The sequence below is a fragment of the Chiloscyllium punctatum genome, chromosome 26 (genome assembly GCF_047496795.1).
Source record: "Chiloscyllium punctatum isolate Juve2018m chromosome 26, sChiPun1.3, whole genome shotgun sequence".
NCBI classification, from domain to species: domain Eukaryota; kingdom Metazoa; phylum Chordata; class Chondrichthyes; order Orectolobiformes; family Hemiscylliidae; genus Chiloscyllium; species Chiloscyllium punctatum.
The window spans coordinates 31453562-31470058 of record NC_092764.1 but is presented as its reverse complement, the minus strand read 5'-3'; the positions used below and the strand labels follow the sequence as shown (position 1 = coordinate 31470058).

Genomic DNA, 16497 nt, shown 5'->3' with positions numbered 1-16497 from the left:
TTTATTCATTTCTTTCCTCTATTGAAACATTGATAGGCAATGCTAATAACACCTCTAAACGCTTTTCAATAGCCATGAAAGTCAAAGAGTGTGCTGCTGGAAAAGCACAGCTGATCAGGCAGCATCCAATGTTTCAGTCATAAGTCCTTCATCAGTCTTGAAGGGCTTATGCCAGAAATATCAATTCTCCTGCTCCTCGGATGCTGCCTAATCGGCTGTGCTTTTCCAGCACCACACTCTGACTCTGATCTCCAGCATCTGCAGTCCTCAGTTTCTCCCAATAGCTATGAAAATCTATTACAGAAACTAATAGGAACAATTAACCTTTGCATGACTTAATGATACCTTGGTAGGTTTACACTCTAGCATCAAAAGTAAAAATCACATGATGTTTGAAGTTGCAATATTCAAATTTACAATTTTCTGAAATTGCAACCTTCTTTTCTACCTATTTCTCCAGTCTACAGTCACTTGCAAAGAGCAGTAGTAGAAAAGCAAGAGAATAGCAAAAATATACAGGCTATTTCGAGGAATGTCCATCTCAGTCATACTGTCACTTATTCTTGTTCATCAGTTCAGAGCTCCACATCTTGAGCTGACAATTCTGATCCTTGCTCCTATGAAATGCAGACTGTACCTGAAATCAACACATCTCCTCTTTGGTGCAGAATTGTGGCAAAAGTCAATCCACGTTCCCTTTTACAGCGGTTAGTTGCTGTGCCCTGAGATTTAATATCCAGCAACCACTGGCCATTTTGACAGGAGGTAGCAGAGTGTTCAAATATTGATATGTTTAGGATGGCAGTTGGTCAATGGGTTAGGATGCCAGGTAAATGTACGCAGCATGTATCAGGATCAGGATCTAGAGAAAGGGAGAGGGAGTGTCAGGTCTGCTGGTGGGGGAGAGGGGAGTGTCAGAGCCAGTGAGGGATGGTGTGTGGGGCCCAGCAGGGAGAAAGGTGTAGGGTTCAGCAGAGAGAAAGGTGTGAGGGGCTGGAGGTGTTGTCAGATCCTGGGGCTATGGGGAAGGTGAGATCCTGTTGGGTGGTTGTTCTGGTCAGGGTTGGGGATAGTTGACAAGGTTCTCAGGTGTAAGAGTTCAGGGGAGGTGGAAAAGGGGTTTTGGAAGTGTGCGTCTTTTGAGGGGAGGGGAGTAGTTGGTACAGGGCAGAGGCAGCCTTATTAGTTACCCACGCATTAGACCAAGTTTTTAATCCTCTGACATTTCCTGGGTGATTATTAGCTTAACTGAAGTGAGCTCCCTAAATTATCCAGCATTCATGGTTCCTTTCAGAGGGTTTTACTTGCAGTGGAACTGCCCATTCGAATCTTTCATTTCCACTGAGTCGGCTGTGTTTGGGATTCTACTAATGGAATATTCAGTCTAAAAACATCCAATTTTGGGGGTTATTTCCCTTTACATAATTTGGAAATACACAACATAATTTCAATTGAAAGGTTTGTATTGGAAAGGAAGATATATTGGCTATCCCAATTGTAAAGGTTATCAGCATTGACACAAATGCAGAAATAGCAATTCATTTAATAATGCCAATATTTTCAGAATGCAATTATAGGCTTGACCATGCATAGGGCATTGGGCCTTGGTGTGAGCACTGTGATGGGCCAGCCTAGCATTTACATGGGTAAATCAGAGAATAGAGAGTCAGAGCTGCTCCCTTTATTTGAATGGTGTTAGCAACCATTCATTGCTACAATGGGCACTTCGTTTTTGCCTCCTACATTAAAGAAAGCAGGAGAACTGGCAGTGGCCAGCTGTTCTTCCACAGTTTTGAGTCATCCACTTTTATAATTCATTTTTGTCAAACCTTATTTATTAGGGCCACAGATGGCAGCCAATTTTTGATAAACCACGGAAGGATACTAGCTGGGAGGAAGATATGTGTTTATTTATCCAGTGTATTGCCCACCCAGTGGATCCATGTAGGGAACCAAGAGAACTCCAAGCCTGTGAGATACTTACCCTTGAAGTGGGAGTTGATATGGGGCATGCTGATACAGGGCACACAGGCACAAGATGGCTGCTGAGCCGTCAGTTTGTCACTTAGCACACAAGATGGCCTCTGAGCCATTACATGGAAAAGCACAGCAAAGCATACACAGACACTGCCTAAGGCCGACAGGAAACCAGTACAATAGACACAGAACAGAGATGGTTCATTTCACGCAAGTGGGGGAGATAATACACATCAGTAACGTCTACTGCCACCACCTTCAACAGAAATGTTAACTACCTGAGACTGCTTTTGTACATGTCTTCAGATCTTCAGATCTGAAGTAATGGAAAATGATCTTCCTTCTCAGGAAGAACGATCACGACCAACTACGGCAGCAAGGGACTTCTGCATAGTTGCTGAAACTGACAATGACTCCGTAACATTCCTCTGAAACTGACAATGACTGTAATGTTTTCTGTAAACAAACCATGCTGTACAAACAAAGACTCAATATTTGGACCATTATACCACGAAATGTATAAAATATCGTGACATGTGCTCAGAGGGTGAGAGAAGGTTCACAGCTGACAGCCATGCTGCCGGAGGTCTCTCTCTCTCTCTCTCCCCTCCAGAAGCTCCAGTTTCTTTGTACAATAAACTCTGTCATTGAATACTGATTCTGACTCTGACACTGGTGATTTTCCCCACAACACCCTAACTATACCCCGCCTGGCTTGGTTAATTGGTAGAGTGAGATTTTGTCCAAATCGAGACCCTGCAGGAACTGCCAATGAGGGCGGGGATTCAGCACATTCATAACCCGGTATTATCTGGTCCTCATCAATTTCCAGGACGTTTCTCCACACTTCTACCTCCTTTAGGGAAAGTGTTGAAAATATTGCAAAACCTTGGCATCCACATGTTTAATGCAGGAGAGTCAACTTATAACTTTCACGCTTAAATTAAGATTTTCATCCAACAGCATCAGCGAAAAATGGCATGAAGTTAGTTTATAGTTGATGATTTTCTGTTCAGGTGCTACTCTTCAAAACTGAATGCAAATTACATGCACAGATATGAACAAATATAATTTTACTTTTTGGCCTGACATAATAACTGAGCTCAGAAATTATTCAGCATCTGTTTTTAAAGATCTACTTGAACAACTAAGATCCCAGTGTGGCTTTTTTTTAAGAATCCCTACAATATGGAAACAGTCCTGCAAGTCCACACTGACCTTCCAAAGAGTATCCCACCCAAACCCATTCCCATTACTCTACCTTTACCCCTCACCTATACATCCCTGAACACTATGGGCAATTTAACATGGCACATACAGGAAGCATATGTGCACCTCCAGGATTCAATGCACTGTTTGCCATTTTGGATAAGGATATTGATGCTTTGTTAAACACAGTGGAAGCATTAGGACCTTTGCATGTGTTAAAATGGACCCTAATGCCTACTAGAGATCCCAGATCAAAATCTGTCAGCCCTGAGAGGGTGCTGTCAGTTCTTAGGGAACCCAAACCATGGAGCTATCTACAAGGCACAGTAAGAAAGTCAGGTAATCTAACTGAACATGAAACCAGAAGGAGTGATGGGTCCCTTATTGAAGGAACCCATGTAGCTGCCCCCTATTGAATGCTAACATTCCTCGCTCCCAGACCTGATCCCCAATCTCATAGCCTTCAATCCCCAGCCCCATCATCCTTCAGTAGACTCACTTGATTGCAGACTCAGTCCACAAATACTTGTTCACTGGACAGTTGTGTGATACTTTCAGTGATTGATTTCTCAGTACACTTCACCAGCGAGGTCTGACCTCATTTAAGTTTTTTTTATAATTTGGCTCAAAAGCCAATTTATGGCAACCTCCAACCTCATTGTTCTGATACACAGAATAAATTTGCCACCAACTAAAAGGTGAGTGTGGGTCATAGTGTGTTAGATCAAGAATAATTTAGAAAAACACTATTTATATTCATAAAGTTACTTTTGGTATAAACTGGACTGTGAACACTCCAGTTGCATTATAATAATTCTCACCTGCTTTCTGCAGCTCCTTACGTATCTCAATCTCTTGCTGAAACTTCTGAAGTTGCCTTTTATATTCATTTCTTTTTTTTACAGCCAATTTTGCATTTGTTATCCAGGCTTGGTATGCTAACTAAGCAAATCACACAAAAAATTTTTTATTGATTATTGCTCACTCCATACTATAGATCCAATAACAACAGTATGCATTTATATTGAACCTTTCTTGTAGAAAACTTCCCACAATGGCTCACAGAGCAGAAGCAAAAGGATCTCAAGTAATTAATAAATAAGGCCAAATATGGTAGTGATGATGTGCTGCTGCTGTAGCATATGGAAGCTGCTGGACCTCAAGGTGATCCAGAATGAACATATCCTGAGTAAGTGTTTGTAGCTTGAGGAACTATGGTCCAAACTGCAAACACTACAGAAATATTAGCCAGGCAATATAAGGGTGCACTGAAGTGGCAGGCAACCACCTTGTTCCTTGGGTAATATCTGGGTCATGGGTTTGCTGCACTCCTCTAGCAAAGCTCAGCACAAGCTGGAAGAACAGCATCTCATTTTCGACTTGGGGGACCCTGCAGCCCTCAAGTCTCATTATCAACTTCAATATTTTTAGGGTCTTCCATGTCCTTTACCCACCCTCACACCCCAGGCCCGGTCATCACACTGGCTACTCTCAGCATGGTGAGCCCATTTTCAGCTCTCCTTTGCCCTTGGATCATTATCATCCATCCCTTTCTCTGCCTGTCTCTCTCAGCATCATTTCCACCATCATTTACTCCTTTACCCACCCAATTCCTCCACCTCACACCACTTCACCCCATGTACTCAGCCTATGTCCCACATTTTCCTAACTACCCTCCATTCTGAAGAAGGGTCACTGGGCCCAAAACATTAACTCTGCTTTCCCAACATAGATGTTGCCAGACCTGCTGAGTTTCTCCAGCATTTTCTGCTTTTGTTTCAGGTTTTCAGCATTCAGTTTTTTTTGTCTTATTTGCTTATTGAGGCAGACGTAAAGTTCATTAGCAATTAACCATTAACACTGTTATTTGGTCTCAAACTTATTCATAGCCTGGATTAGATGACATCATGACATGTGAAGTTCCAGGATAAAGGTCCTCATAATTGGCTTGTGGGGAGGGATTGGATTGAAGTGTCTGTTCCTGTGCTTTTTGACTCTATGGCTCTTGCAAATGAGTAGTGGCATGGGTAGTGAATCAGCAATTATATGCAATGGCTCCATTACATGATTGTAACTGATCCAGCTGTATTGCAAATATTATCATGTGACTACAGCAAGTAATTAGGAAACCAAACAATATGACGACTTTGTTGCAAGAGTGATGTAATATAAAAGTCGGAAAGGCTTGCAACAAACAAAGGTTATTAGTAAAACTTCACCTGGTCTCCTTACTAATGAAAGATATACTTCCATTGGAAGCAATTCAGAGGAGGTTCATTAGGCTGACTTCTGAGATGGGGGCTTTGCCTTATGACAAAAGGCTGTGCAGTTTGGGCATATATTCATTGGTGTTTAATATAAAGAGAGGTGCTCTTATTGAAGTAATAGGATTATGAGATGGCCTAACAGGGTAGATGTTGAGAAAGTGCTTTCTCTTGTAGGAGAGTCTAAAACTAGGGGGCACAGTTTTAAAATAAGAGAAATTTCTTCTCGTTGAGGGTTATCAATCTTGAAATTCTCATCCAACAAGAGTAAGGGAGGCTGTGTTATTGAATATAATCCAGGCTGAGCTAGACAGGTTTTAGATTGATAAGGAAGTCCAGGGTTTTACAGAACACACAGGGGAAGTGGACTTTAGGCCACAACCAGATCAACCATGATCTCATTGAACAGTGGAACAGCTTTGATGGACTGAAATTCTTATGATCTGTGTATATTATTTTAAGGCAAATTCCTGTTTGCAGCTATTTTATTTAAATGGTACCTGGAATGCACTCTGTTTAGGAGTTTGCTGCTCTTCCTGCAGACATTCCTCATCTTCTTCACTGTCTGACTCGAATAGGTAATAATCTCCTGACTGAAGCACTACACAGATAAATGAGAATAATAGAGAAAAGCACATCATTAGTTTTCATGTCATAACACATGTGTTAAAATGGCAAAGACAGCATGTTAATTTAAGTTATCAAGACATTAAAAATTAAAATGACAATAGTAATAAGACAGTTATTTGTAAAATAGCAATTGTTAAAACACTGGACTTGACTTTCGCACATCAATTAGAGAATGCCCTCTTTCTCATTCTGTTCCTTTTAAATAGGGGCACATTTCATATACGGTTATAAAGCATCCATAGGTAATCTTGGTATTCTCAGTGATCGATATAGTGAAGGCCACTCAGTAGTTACTGACCAAATAATTATGACACGCATTTTATACTTGCAAAGACAAAATTGCACACAGCGAGATATGTAATATCACAGGCCTTTTGGACAAGACTGGTCTAATGAATGTCAATTGCCCTGACAATTTGGGCAGTATGAGTGCCTGTGGAGGTCGCTCTGCAAGTTGGGTGTGGGGCAGAGAAACAGTTGGAAAATCCTATTGGGTTGACTCATTCAATCTGCAATGGAACTTTGCAGTAGGCAGAATGACAGCAGAAGAGTAAACCACCTGGTTGTAATAGGTAGTTGATCAAACCCCTAAATTAACGGCACTTGCTTAACACTGTCTGGTTTTCCAGCCAATGTAAGAGGTCGCCATTTGTTAAATCCGTAGCTAGGTAGTAATGTTCAATTTGGAAAAAAAGCTGCATCAAGTTTTGTGGATAAAAAACCATACATTTATACTTTATATATCTGTATATATATGTGTGTGTGTGTGTGTGTGTGTAATATACACACATACATAAACTTCTATAAAGTATATAGATCTATTCACACAGATCTATAAATATTATATCTATTATGTTGACATATTATACTCATACATGCATATATCATAAGTGGAACAGTGGTGTCCTGGAAAAAAAAGGATGGCAGGATGGCATACATAAGCAACTTTTGTTTCATTTATATAACCTGATGTTAGTTTTAATTTTAGGTTTGTTATGGTTTTTGTCTTACAGAGCAAAGTTGGATACCACTGATGCACATCAGGGTCAGTTTTGATAAAGAATGGATTGTGATTATAGATCTATCTTGTTCATCAGTGAACCTTTTTAAAATTAACTCGTGGATTGAGGGCGTCACTGACTAGCCCAGCATTTACTGCAGATCCCTAATTACCCCAAAGGCAATTAAAAGTCAACCATATTGCTGCGGCTATGGATTGTGGTTTCCTTCCCTAAAGGACATAAGTCAATCAGATGGGTTTTTCCAATGATCAACAACAATGGTTTCATGGTCATTATTAGACTCTTAATTCCAGATTTTTATTGAATTCAAATTCTACCATCTGCCGTGGTGGGAATCAACCCCAGTTCCCAGAACATTACCTGGGTTTCTGGGTTAGCAGTCCAGAGATAATACCACCAGGTCATCACCTCTGTGAAATGAAACCAGAATAGATCTAAAGGAATGAGCATAGGTTTACAGGTGACGTGGGAAAAACTTTTTCATCCAGAGTGTTGTGGGAATCTGGGACTCACTGCCTGTGAGGTTATTGGAGGCAGAAACCCTCAAAAGTTTAAATAGTACTGATGATGCCAAAGCATACAAGGCTTTGGACCAAGTGCTGGAGAATGGAATTGAAAATTTTAGGTGGTTGTTTTTGACTGGTTTGGGCGCAATGGGCTGAAGGGCCTCTTTCTGTTCTGTAGGTCTCTGTGACTTATGACCCTAATACAGAGAAACAACACCATGAAATATAATGTGGATAGAAGAGAATGAGATGGAGTTAATCATTTTGCAATAAAAGAACATGGTGAAAACTGGATAGGAACCACCTCTCAATCAACCCCATGCAGTGAAACCAAACACAGCAGAACTGCAAAAAAGTTTCATATGACATGAGTAATCCTCTGATTTTAAACCACAGGTAAGGTATACTGTACATGGAAATCAATTTAAACTGCATTTAAAGCAATCATACCACCATGTGATCATCAAATGTGCCCATAATAACTTATTGCTTTAAAAGGAACACAGAAGTTGAGGATTCAAGGCAAAGGACAAACCAAAATGTTCTTAATCAAAAGTGACACAATACAGTGGACATTAATTAAATACCTTTGGCATGGTTTACCCAGGGATTCCACCATTTCTTTTTCTCCTGGGACTTCTCTTTCGTTGCACCTTGCTCTGTCATGCAGGAGACAAGCATGTTGTTTCCACATCAGGGATCACCATAAACTTACAGCTTTCAATTACAGCTTGACTTAGTAAATTTGCTGTGTCATTTTTGGCACAGCAAAATTACAAAAAGAGCAACAAGAACAAACAAACTGGAAGCTTGCACAAGCTCTGAAAAAAACGCTGTTGCAAAAGCATAAATTCCAACTGAAGATGTTTCAAGTAGTTGACAAGCATTTTCATAAATAATTTAATGCTGTCAATGTACTTTGGCAATTTTAGCTGCAGCTCTGAGGGGTCCATGCCTCAGCAGGCAGACATGCAAAGTCAATGAAAAATTGTACAAACAGATCTAATCAGTACTACATAATCAGCCTTTGGTTTTAATATATTCAGCAACTATCCTATGCCAAATAACACAGCACACATGGTAAAAACAGAAGGTTAGCAACTCGTGGGGAAAGCATGTTAATTTACGATGGAGACTGTCATTCTTTTCACACAACAGAAATTCCAAAGCATGACACAAAACAATATGTCCTCCTCCTGCAGTGAGGAATCCAGCCAGAACAGTCATCACTGGTGACTTCAGGACACTAAGTATTAGGCTCATTGTTGTGACTAACAAATATCAGAATAGTTTCCACACAATAGTTACTTTCTACGTCTGTTATTTGGCATATTTGCCAAATATTTATACCTCTCTCTATTTTCCTGACTCTCAATGTTTTTTCCAAATATTGTTACCACACAAACATGAAAGCAGGGAACCAATCCACACCGAGTAATTTACTAACTCTCTTCTGAAACAATTAATCCTCATACGTGGGTGGCATGGTGGCATGGTGGCATGGTGGCACAGTGGTTAGCACTGCTGCTTCACAGTGCCTGAGACCCGGGTTCAATTCCCACCTCAGACGACTCTCTGTGTGGAGTTTGCATATTCTCCCCATGTCTGTGTGGGTTTCCTCCGGGTGCTCCGGTTTCCTCCCACAATTCAAAAACGTGCAGGTTAGGTGAATTGGCCATGCTAAGTTGCCTGTAGTGTTAGGTGAAGGAGTAAATGTAGGCGAATGGGTCTGGACGGGTTACGCTTCGGCGGGTCGGTGTGGACTTGTTGGGCCGAAGGGCCTGTTTCCACACTGTAATTAATCTAATCTAATCTAAAAAAATCTCCTCCAGGTATGTGTCTCATTTCAGTTCCCCTCATTAATTTGGCAGCTCAGTTCAAAATGGTTCTAGTAGAAAGAACTTTAAGTTTAGGAAGTATATTTTGGGATTTTCCTCTTCCGTGCTTCCCATTCTCTGATAGCTGAGCTGAGAATCCTGCAGATTGTCTTGAGGAACCAGAATGTGAATATGTACTTTGAAATGTCATGTGCAGTTATGGTCTCCATGCTACAAAAAGCAACTTAAAAGATTGGAGAAAGTGTATTTCTTAAACAAGGAGTTTAACATATTTGAGAGTGTGCAATGAGGAGGAACAACTGAGCTAACTAGGGATCTTCCCTGTTGGAGAAGCAAAAGTATAGATTCAAGGATGTGAGGATGATTTTCAGTTGTGAGCATTTCCAGAACAAAATATAACTACTAGATAGTCATTAATGGACTAAATAACACACTTTTCAGCACTTTATTTAGTCCTATCACATGGAATTATTGAAGCAGATATCATTGACAAATTTGAAATATTTGATGCAAGCAAGGGGTTAAAGGGAATGGAGGAATACAGGATCTGGGAGGTAATACGCTTGGAAAGAGGGTCTTGTGGAAAATAACCAATGGCATGAGGCAGTTAGATCGAATGGTCTGTTTCTGTACTGTAGGTTCCATGAAAATAATTCTGTGCAAGTTGATCTTGAATAAAGAATTCTTTCATAGTGCTTTAGCATGATCATAACTTGGAAGTCAATTAATTCACTGTTTGGTTTGGATTTGGGAGTGGAAAGGAGGGCAAAGAAGGGGCATCAGGGTGATTTAGACAAATTGAAATGTGTGGACTAATACATGGCAGCTACAGTACAATGTGGATAAATGTGACACTGTCCAATTTAATAGGAAAGCAGAATGGCACAGTTTTATTGAAACAGCAACAGAATGAGAAAAGTTGATGTACAAAGTGACCTCAATGTCCTTGTACACTGGTTGCTGCAAGTAAACATGCGGGTGCAACAAGCTGCTCGGCAGGCAAATTGTATGTTGGCCTTCATTACAAAAGGGTTTGAGTACAGGAACAAGGATGTTTTTCTGCAGCCAAACGGAGGCTTGATGAAACCACATCCATGCGCAGTTTTCATCTCCCTGAGATATATTTGCCATAGAGGGAGTGCAGCAAAGGTTCACCAGACTGTTTCTGAATTGGAAGGGTTGTTGTATGAGGGGCAAATTGGTCAGTTGGGTCGATATTCACTGGTGTTGAGAAGACTGGGAAGGGATCTCATTGAAAAGTATAAAGCTCTGACAGGGCTGGACACACTGGATTCAGGAATAAAGTTTGTCCTGGCCGGGGGTCCAGATCCAGGGACCACAGTCTCATATATGCAACAGGCAATTTGGACAGAGATGAGGAGAAATGTCTTCACTGGTGGTGAACTTGAGGCATTCCCTATGAGAGAAGGCCATGGAAATGAAGTTACCGAATATATTTAAGAAATAAAATAGTCAAATTCCTTGTAGCTAAAGGTATCAAAGGGTATGGCAAAAGAGCAGGATCAGCCATGACCATTTTGAATAGCAGAGCAAATCCAAAGGACTAAATGACCTACTTCTGTTCCGATTTTGTATGTTTCCAGGTTTGCATAAATATAGACTTTCTTTTCAGTTCAACTTGATGCATTTAGATGTAGATTGCAAAGCTCATACGTGCAAAGGAGAATCCCTATTCTCACTGCTCATTTTCACATATTAAGGATGGTCACTTGAGTCAGAGACAAGAGAACTGTTGGTAACCACCACAATCAGCAGAGGATAAAAAGGGGAAAAAATTGGTAGAGGTAAAAATCATCATTCTTTCCTCTCGTTTTTTAAAAATCTCTGTGCCTTGGCACCTTTGCCATCTGCAAACAAGGGTCAAGGGATAGATGTTAAAAAAAGACAAGGGTTTTTTAAAATTCCAGGGAAATTAAACAAAACCACAAAAATACGGAAAATATATAAAACAAAAGTCGAAGTTGAGATTGCACTGCATCATAGAGTCATGGCAAACAGTTTCCTTATTCTCTCCACTTGATCAGTGATGGTTTCTCTCTCATTGTGTTCCATCAACCAATGCTACCCAGACCTTTACATCTTCCTTTTGCAAGATAGTGCCCCGTTCCAATTAGTTTATGTACTTTTTACACACATCCATTTCTACTTCTAATAACTCTAAGCACCTAACCTTTCCTAAATGGCATTTTATCTATCTTAAAGTTGTCCATGGACCTACTCAAAAGGATACCCCACCTTCCAACAGGGTCCTATACCCTCCCTAAACAACTCAAGCCTTTAGATCTTTTGCTGAAAAATGTTAAGCCCATAATTTGGTTCCACAGGTGAAAATTGGGTTTTGTTTCATACGAGGCAAATACACATTTATATTTACGACCACTGAACCACAGTTTGCAAACTATAATCCAAATGCATTTCCCAGTCCTAGATTAGTGTCTGGGACTTCAGCAATTAGGTCTCTGGTGCTATTTTAGCTAAGGTGGGATCTTCTCCATCATTACAAATATTCAAGCCATTGAGTGAAAGCTTGAAATTTAAAATGGTTATGCTCAGCAAAACATAGTCTGTTTTTCCATGTTCATAATAAGGAACACAAATTTCAGGTGAAAAATACATCATGCACTTGTTCAATTCTCTTTTAAATCATGTCACAGATCTGTATCGTATTCCATATTCTAATAATATTTCCTTTCATCCTCCTGGTGGTCAGCCTGAGTTTATGTCCCCTGTTACATTTACGAATTACTACACTAATAAATATTAATGACAATACCATGTTAGCTCAAGTTAAGAGGCACAGTTCAAGCATTGTACACTAAAGTACAAAGAAAGCAGCACAGAAGCCAACAGGTTTGGAGGAAACTTGCAAAAAGTATGCGATAAAAATATAATACAGTAAATACCACTGTAGAAAGAAAATGGAGAGGTGAATAAATCAGATTCAACAAACTCACAGTTGATTTTTACCAGTTAATATATACAGAAAGAAACATCATGTGGTTGTATGTTTTGGATTATTTTTAGAAGGAGATTGACTTTACAGCAGGAAAGCTTTATAAAATTAATTAAATCGGAAATACATTAAAGGACCCTCTATTAAATGGCAGGTCTTCATTAACTTAACTACATACTGATTACTGTTTTGCCTTGGCACCTCTCTCACTAACTCCCGTTATTTATATAGTACTTCAATGTTAAAACAAGCAAAGATATTTTACTGTTAGATAAACAGAAAATGGTGCCAAACCAGATACAGAATGATATCGAGAAATAATGTAAACATGAACCTTTTCAAAGCTCTGTTCTGGGTCATTGAGCCAAATTCTTGCTAGAATCATTGATTTTCCTGTCACATACAAATATCAGCTAAGTACATTGAGGGGTACTCAATATTCTAACAATGTTAATCCATGGCACAATTCAAAGTACAGAATACAAATCCTTCACCTTGCATTTGGAAAAAACGGTTAATTTCTCAACCATTTTTGATATTTGCTAGAAATATATGCTAATGGCCATAGTGAGCTAACAGCTCAGCTGCTTGCATGTAGTACAGGTACACAATCCTTTATCCAAAATCCTTGGGGCCAGTTGTTTCTCGGAATTTATAATTTTTCAGATTTGGAATAAATGACATTTTCACAGTGGAATTAAAAATATATTACCAAGCAGCAAACACATGTGTGAATAGTACAAGCACTGAAACACAATTGACATCTGACAGTGCTGGGCCATGCTGCCACGTCACATCTGAGTGACGTGGTTCAAGTGGGTGTGGAGTTGGGTCACCTGTTTACACGCCAAAATGATTCTCCACAAGCCACAAAAAAGTTTTGGATTTCAAAGCTTTTTGAATTTTGGATAAAGGATTGCGTACCTACATGAGATCAGACCTCTAGAGAACTGAGAGAAGAGTAGACATTGACTAACGTCATTCAGATATAGAACTTACACATCCCACTTCTTTTCATCCTGGAATAAAATTGTTTCAATCGGGTTGTCAGATAATAAGCTGTTTCAGTAAAAGAACTATGGGGTGTAGCACTTGGCAACATGGAAAATAAAGATTGCAAATTCAGAAAATACCTCATTTAATTAAGTCAAGGAATGTCTACAATTCAGTTAAGTTTACTAAAACATTGAATTTTAGTCTGGGTTTCCTGTTTTAATAGTTAGGCAGTGATTCCTTCCTCCTCACTTTGCAGACAGATTATTGCAAAAGATACTGTTAGCAATCACGTAAATCTGAACCAGTAATTTCATAGTAATACAGTACATAAAAAGGCTTGGATCAAAGTGATTGCTGAAAGTTGACAACATTTGGTATAACTATTCAGGACACCACTCTACTGTGCCACAACGTGCTAAGGCGGGAGTTCACACCAGTGATTCTTTGCCCTCAGAATTTCAAACATTTCCAAGTCTGTTATGTATCTCTCACCAGCAGGTTCAAAACAGGAGAGCAGAATGAGCAAAAGAGCACTAAATTACCCTCTAAGTCTCAGGTAGTGCCTGACATTGGGCAGATCAGGGAACTGAAGTAAAATAGAAGTGTTCAATTAGACTGTCCATCTCATGATATGGATTATATTTTTGAGAAGACAGAAGCAGGATTTTGTTCTGACAGATGCAGCTTTTGCCAGCTTCTCAACACGATATGACAAGTATCCAAATCATAGCCTGAAAATTTGCTAAGTCACATTTTGCTGTTTACATCTCAAAGAGGTATAAGACAATTTGGGAAAATTAGTATTATGGGAATTTCTGTCAGCAATAACAACTGCAAATTTACAAAATGATAGGAATGTTAAAGTTAGAATAGAACTTTTATTAGCAACTGGGTTAAAATTGGGATCAGGATTAATCTGCAACAGGAGAAAGTGAGGACTGCAGATGCTGGAGATCAGAGCTGAAAATGTGTTGCTGGAAAAGCTCAGGCAGCATCCAAGGAGCAGGAGAATCGACGTTTCGGGCATGAGCCCTTCTTCAGCCCTTCTTAATCTGCAACAGGCCTTGCTTCAGTTTTGATTTAATTTGTTGCTCAGATAGAAGCCATATTTTTATTGTCTGTCCCAAACATTCTTAAGATGATGACAATGAGCAACCTATTTGAGCCACTCCAGGTGTTATGGTGAATGGGCTTCCACAGTGTTGCCAGATAGGGTATTCCAGGATTTCAGGTGAAAATGAGGACTGCAGATGCTGGAGATCAGAGTTGGGAATGTGGTGCTGGAAAAGCAGAGTAGGTCAGGCAGCATCCGAGCAGCAGGAGAGCTGATGTTTCAGTCAAAAGCCCTTCACCTGGAATCCAGGATTTTGGCATACTTATGATGAAGGGACAGTGAAATATATCCAATTCAGGTTGCTGTACAGTTTGGATCAATTCTGCACTGTTCAATAACAGCAGTTATATCTTTGAGCAACAGAATTGAATAGCTAAGGTCTTTTTCACAGGGGAGGGGAGTCCAGAACTAGAGCGCAAAGATTTAAGGTGAGGGGGGAACAATTTAAAACGTTTTCACAAAGAGGGTTTTACAAAATGGAACGAGCTGCCAGATAAGATGGTTGAGCCAGGTACAATTACCACATTTAGGAGGTATCTGGATTGGTACATGAATAGGAAGAGTTTAAAGGAATATGGGCTAAATGCTAGCAAATGGAACTAGATCAGTTTAGGATATGTGGTTGGTGCAGACAAGTTGGACCGAAGGGTCTGTTTCCATGCTGTACAGCTCTATGACTCTATATATTTTCATATCAACTTATAGAGTGGTAACTACCTACAGATAAAATTGTTTTATTACAAATTACTTCTGAGATGTAACATTAATTATCTTTGTCAATTCAAAAATGCTTGGAATGACAATGGAAGCAATCAAAATGAATTCCTTACACATTCAACATCATCAGTCAATGTACTATCTTCTAATATTCAACATGGTGGAATGATGTGTGTGGATTTCAATACTATATTAAAATAAGAGAAGGTAACAACTGGTCTCACTACAGAAGAATCCAGTTAGACAGCTACTTTAATCCCTTGGCATGATGCTCATATTCAACAAATGTGTGAATCTCCCATGGGTCTCTTGCCACAAAATTTCATTAGCAGGCACGAGATAATCCTAATTCCCAAATGCATTCACTACAAATGAGAAACCTTCCAAAGTCTATGCATTTTGTGCATATTAAATGCAACAAAGAAATACTAAAAGCACATTGAACATCTAACACCTCACACTGAGCTATAATCATTGGTTGTGATCATCAGAAACATTAGCATTGTACTTGTCTACCCCCATCATTTCCGACCCACGCACCCCCACTGAACTAATATTCTGGAAGATGTCTTCTCTGTACTCAACATATCTAAGACCAGACACTAATTATTGATTATATAACTAGGACTATGATTCTGCCCACCAACTAGCTGTCAGAATAGCATCAAATGTAATTGTACCTATACCTATAAACATTTATGTTATAGGAAAGTATTCAATCTTCCTCGATGGAATATTTAATAACTAAACTTTCATAGAATTACTGAACGGTAACAGCAAGGAAGCCATTTGGTCCATCCTGTCCAAGCCAGCTCTCTACAACTCAGCTATTCCCACTACCAAAACCTAACCCCTTAGGCCTGCAAATTCTTTCTCTTCAAATAAATGATCCAAAACCCTTTGAATGATTGAAACAGCCTTCACCATGGTCTCAGTTAGTATACTTCGCATTTTAACATTTGCTACATAACAAAGCTATTCCTAATGTTGCCTATGGTCCTTTAGCCAATCATCTTAAATTGCTGCGCCCTGGACTGGGGTCTATCCATTTCTTCCTATCTATTTAATCCAGACACCTTATTATTTTAACTCTGTGCACGTTTCTTTTATTCAGTATTTCTACACGCTATACCATACCTTTGTCCTCTGGCTCCTTTTCACTGGGATCTTCGGGATTCCTGCCACCTCTATATTTCTTTTGTTTTGCTCGGATTCTCTCCATCCTGTCAAATAGAAATGTTTGCGGTAAC

General features: G+C 39.6%; 1 protein-coding gene across 5 annotated transcripts in view; it reads right to left on the bottom strand.

Annotated features, from left to right (window-relative positions):
* The window catches only part of piezo1 (piezo type mechanosensitive ion channel component 1 (Er blood group)), a 340271-nt gene that overhangs the window by 58474 nt on the left and 265300 nt on the right, over nucleotides 1–16497 (bottom strand). For all 5 annotated transcript variants that reach the window (XM_072596043.1, XM_072596044.1, XM_072596039.1 and 2 more), the window contains 4 exons: nucleotides 16385–16470; nucleotides 8196–8267; nucleotides 5951–6051; nucleotides 4008–4128 (listed from right to left, as the gene is read on the bottom strand). In XM_072596043.1, coding sequence (XP_072452144.1) covers nucleotides 4008–4128; nucleotides 5951–6051; nucleotides 8196–8267; nucleotides 16385–16470 — 380 coding nt within the window. The remainder of the gene's footprint in view (nucleotides 1–4007; nucleotides 4129–5950; nucleotides 6052–8195; nucleotides 8268–16384; nucleotides 16471–16497) is intronic.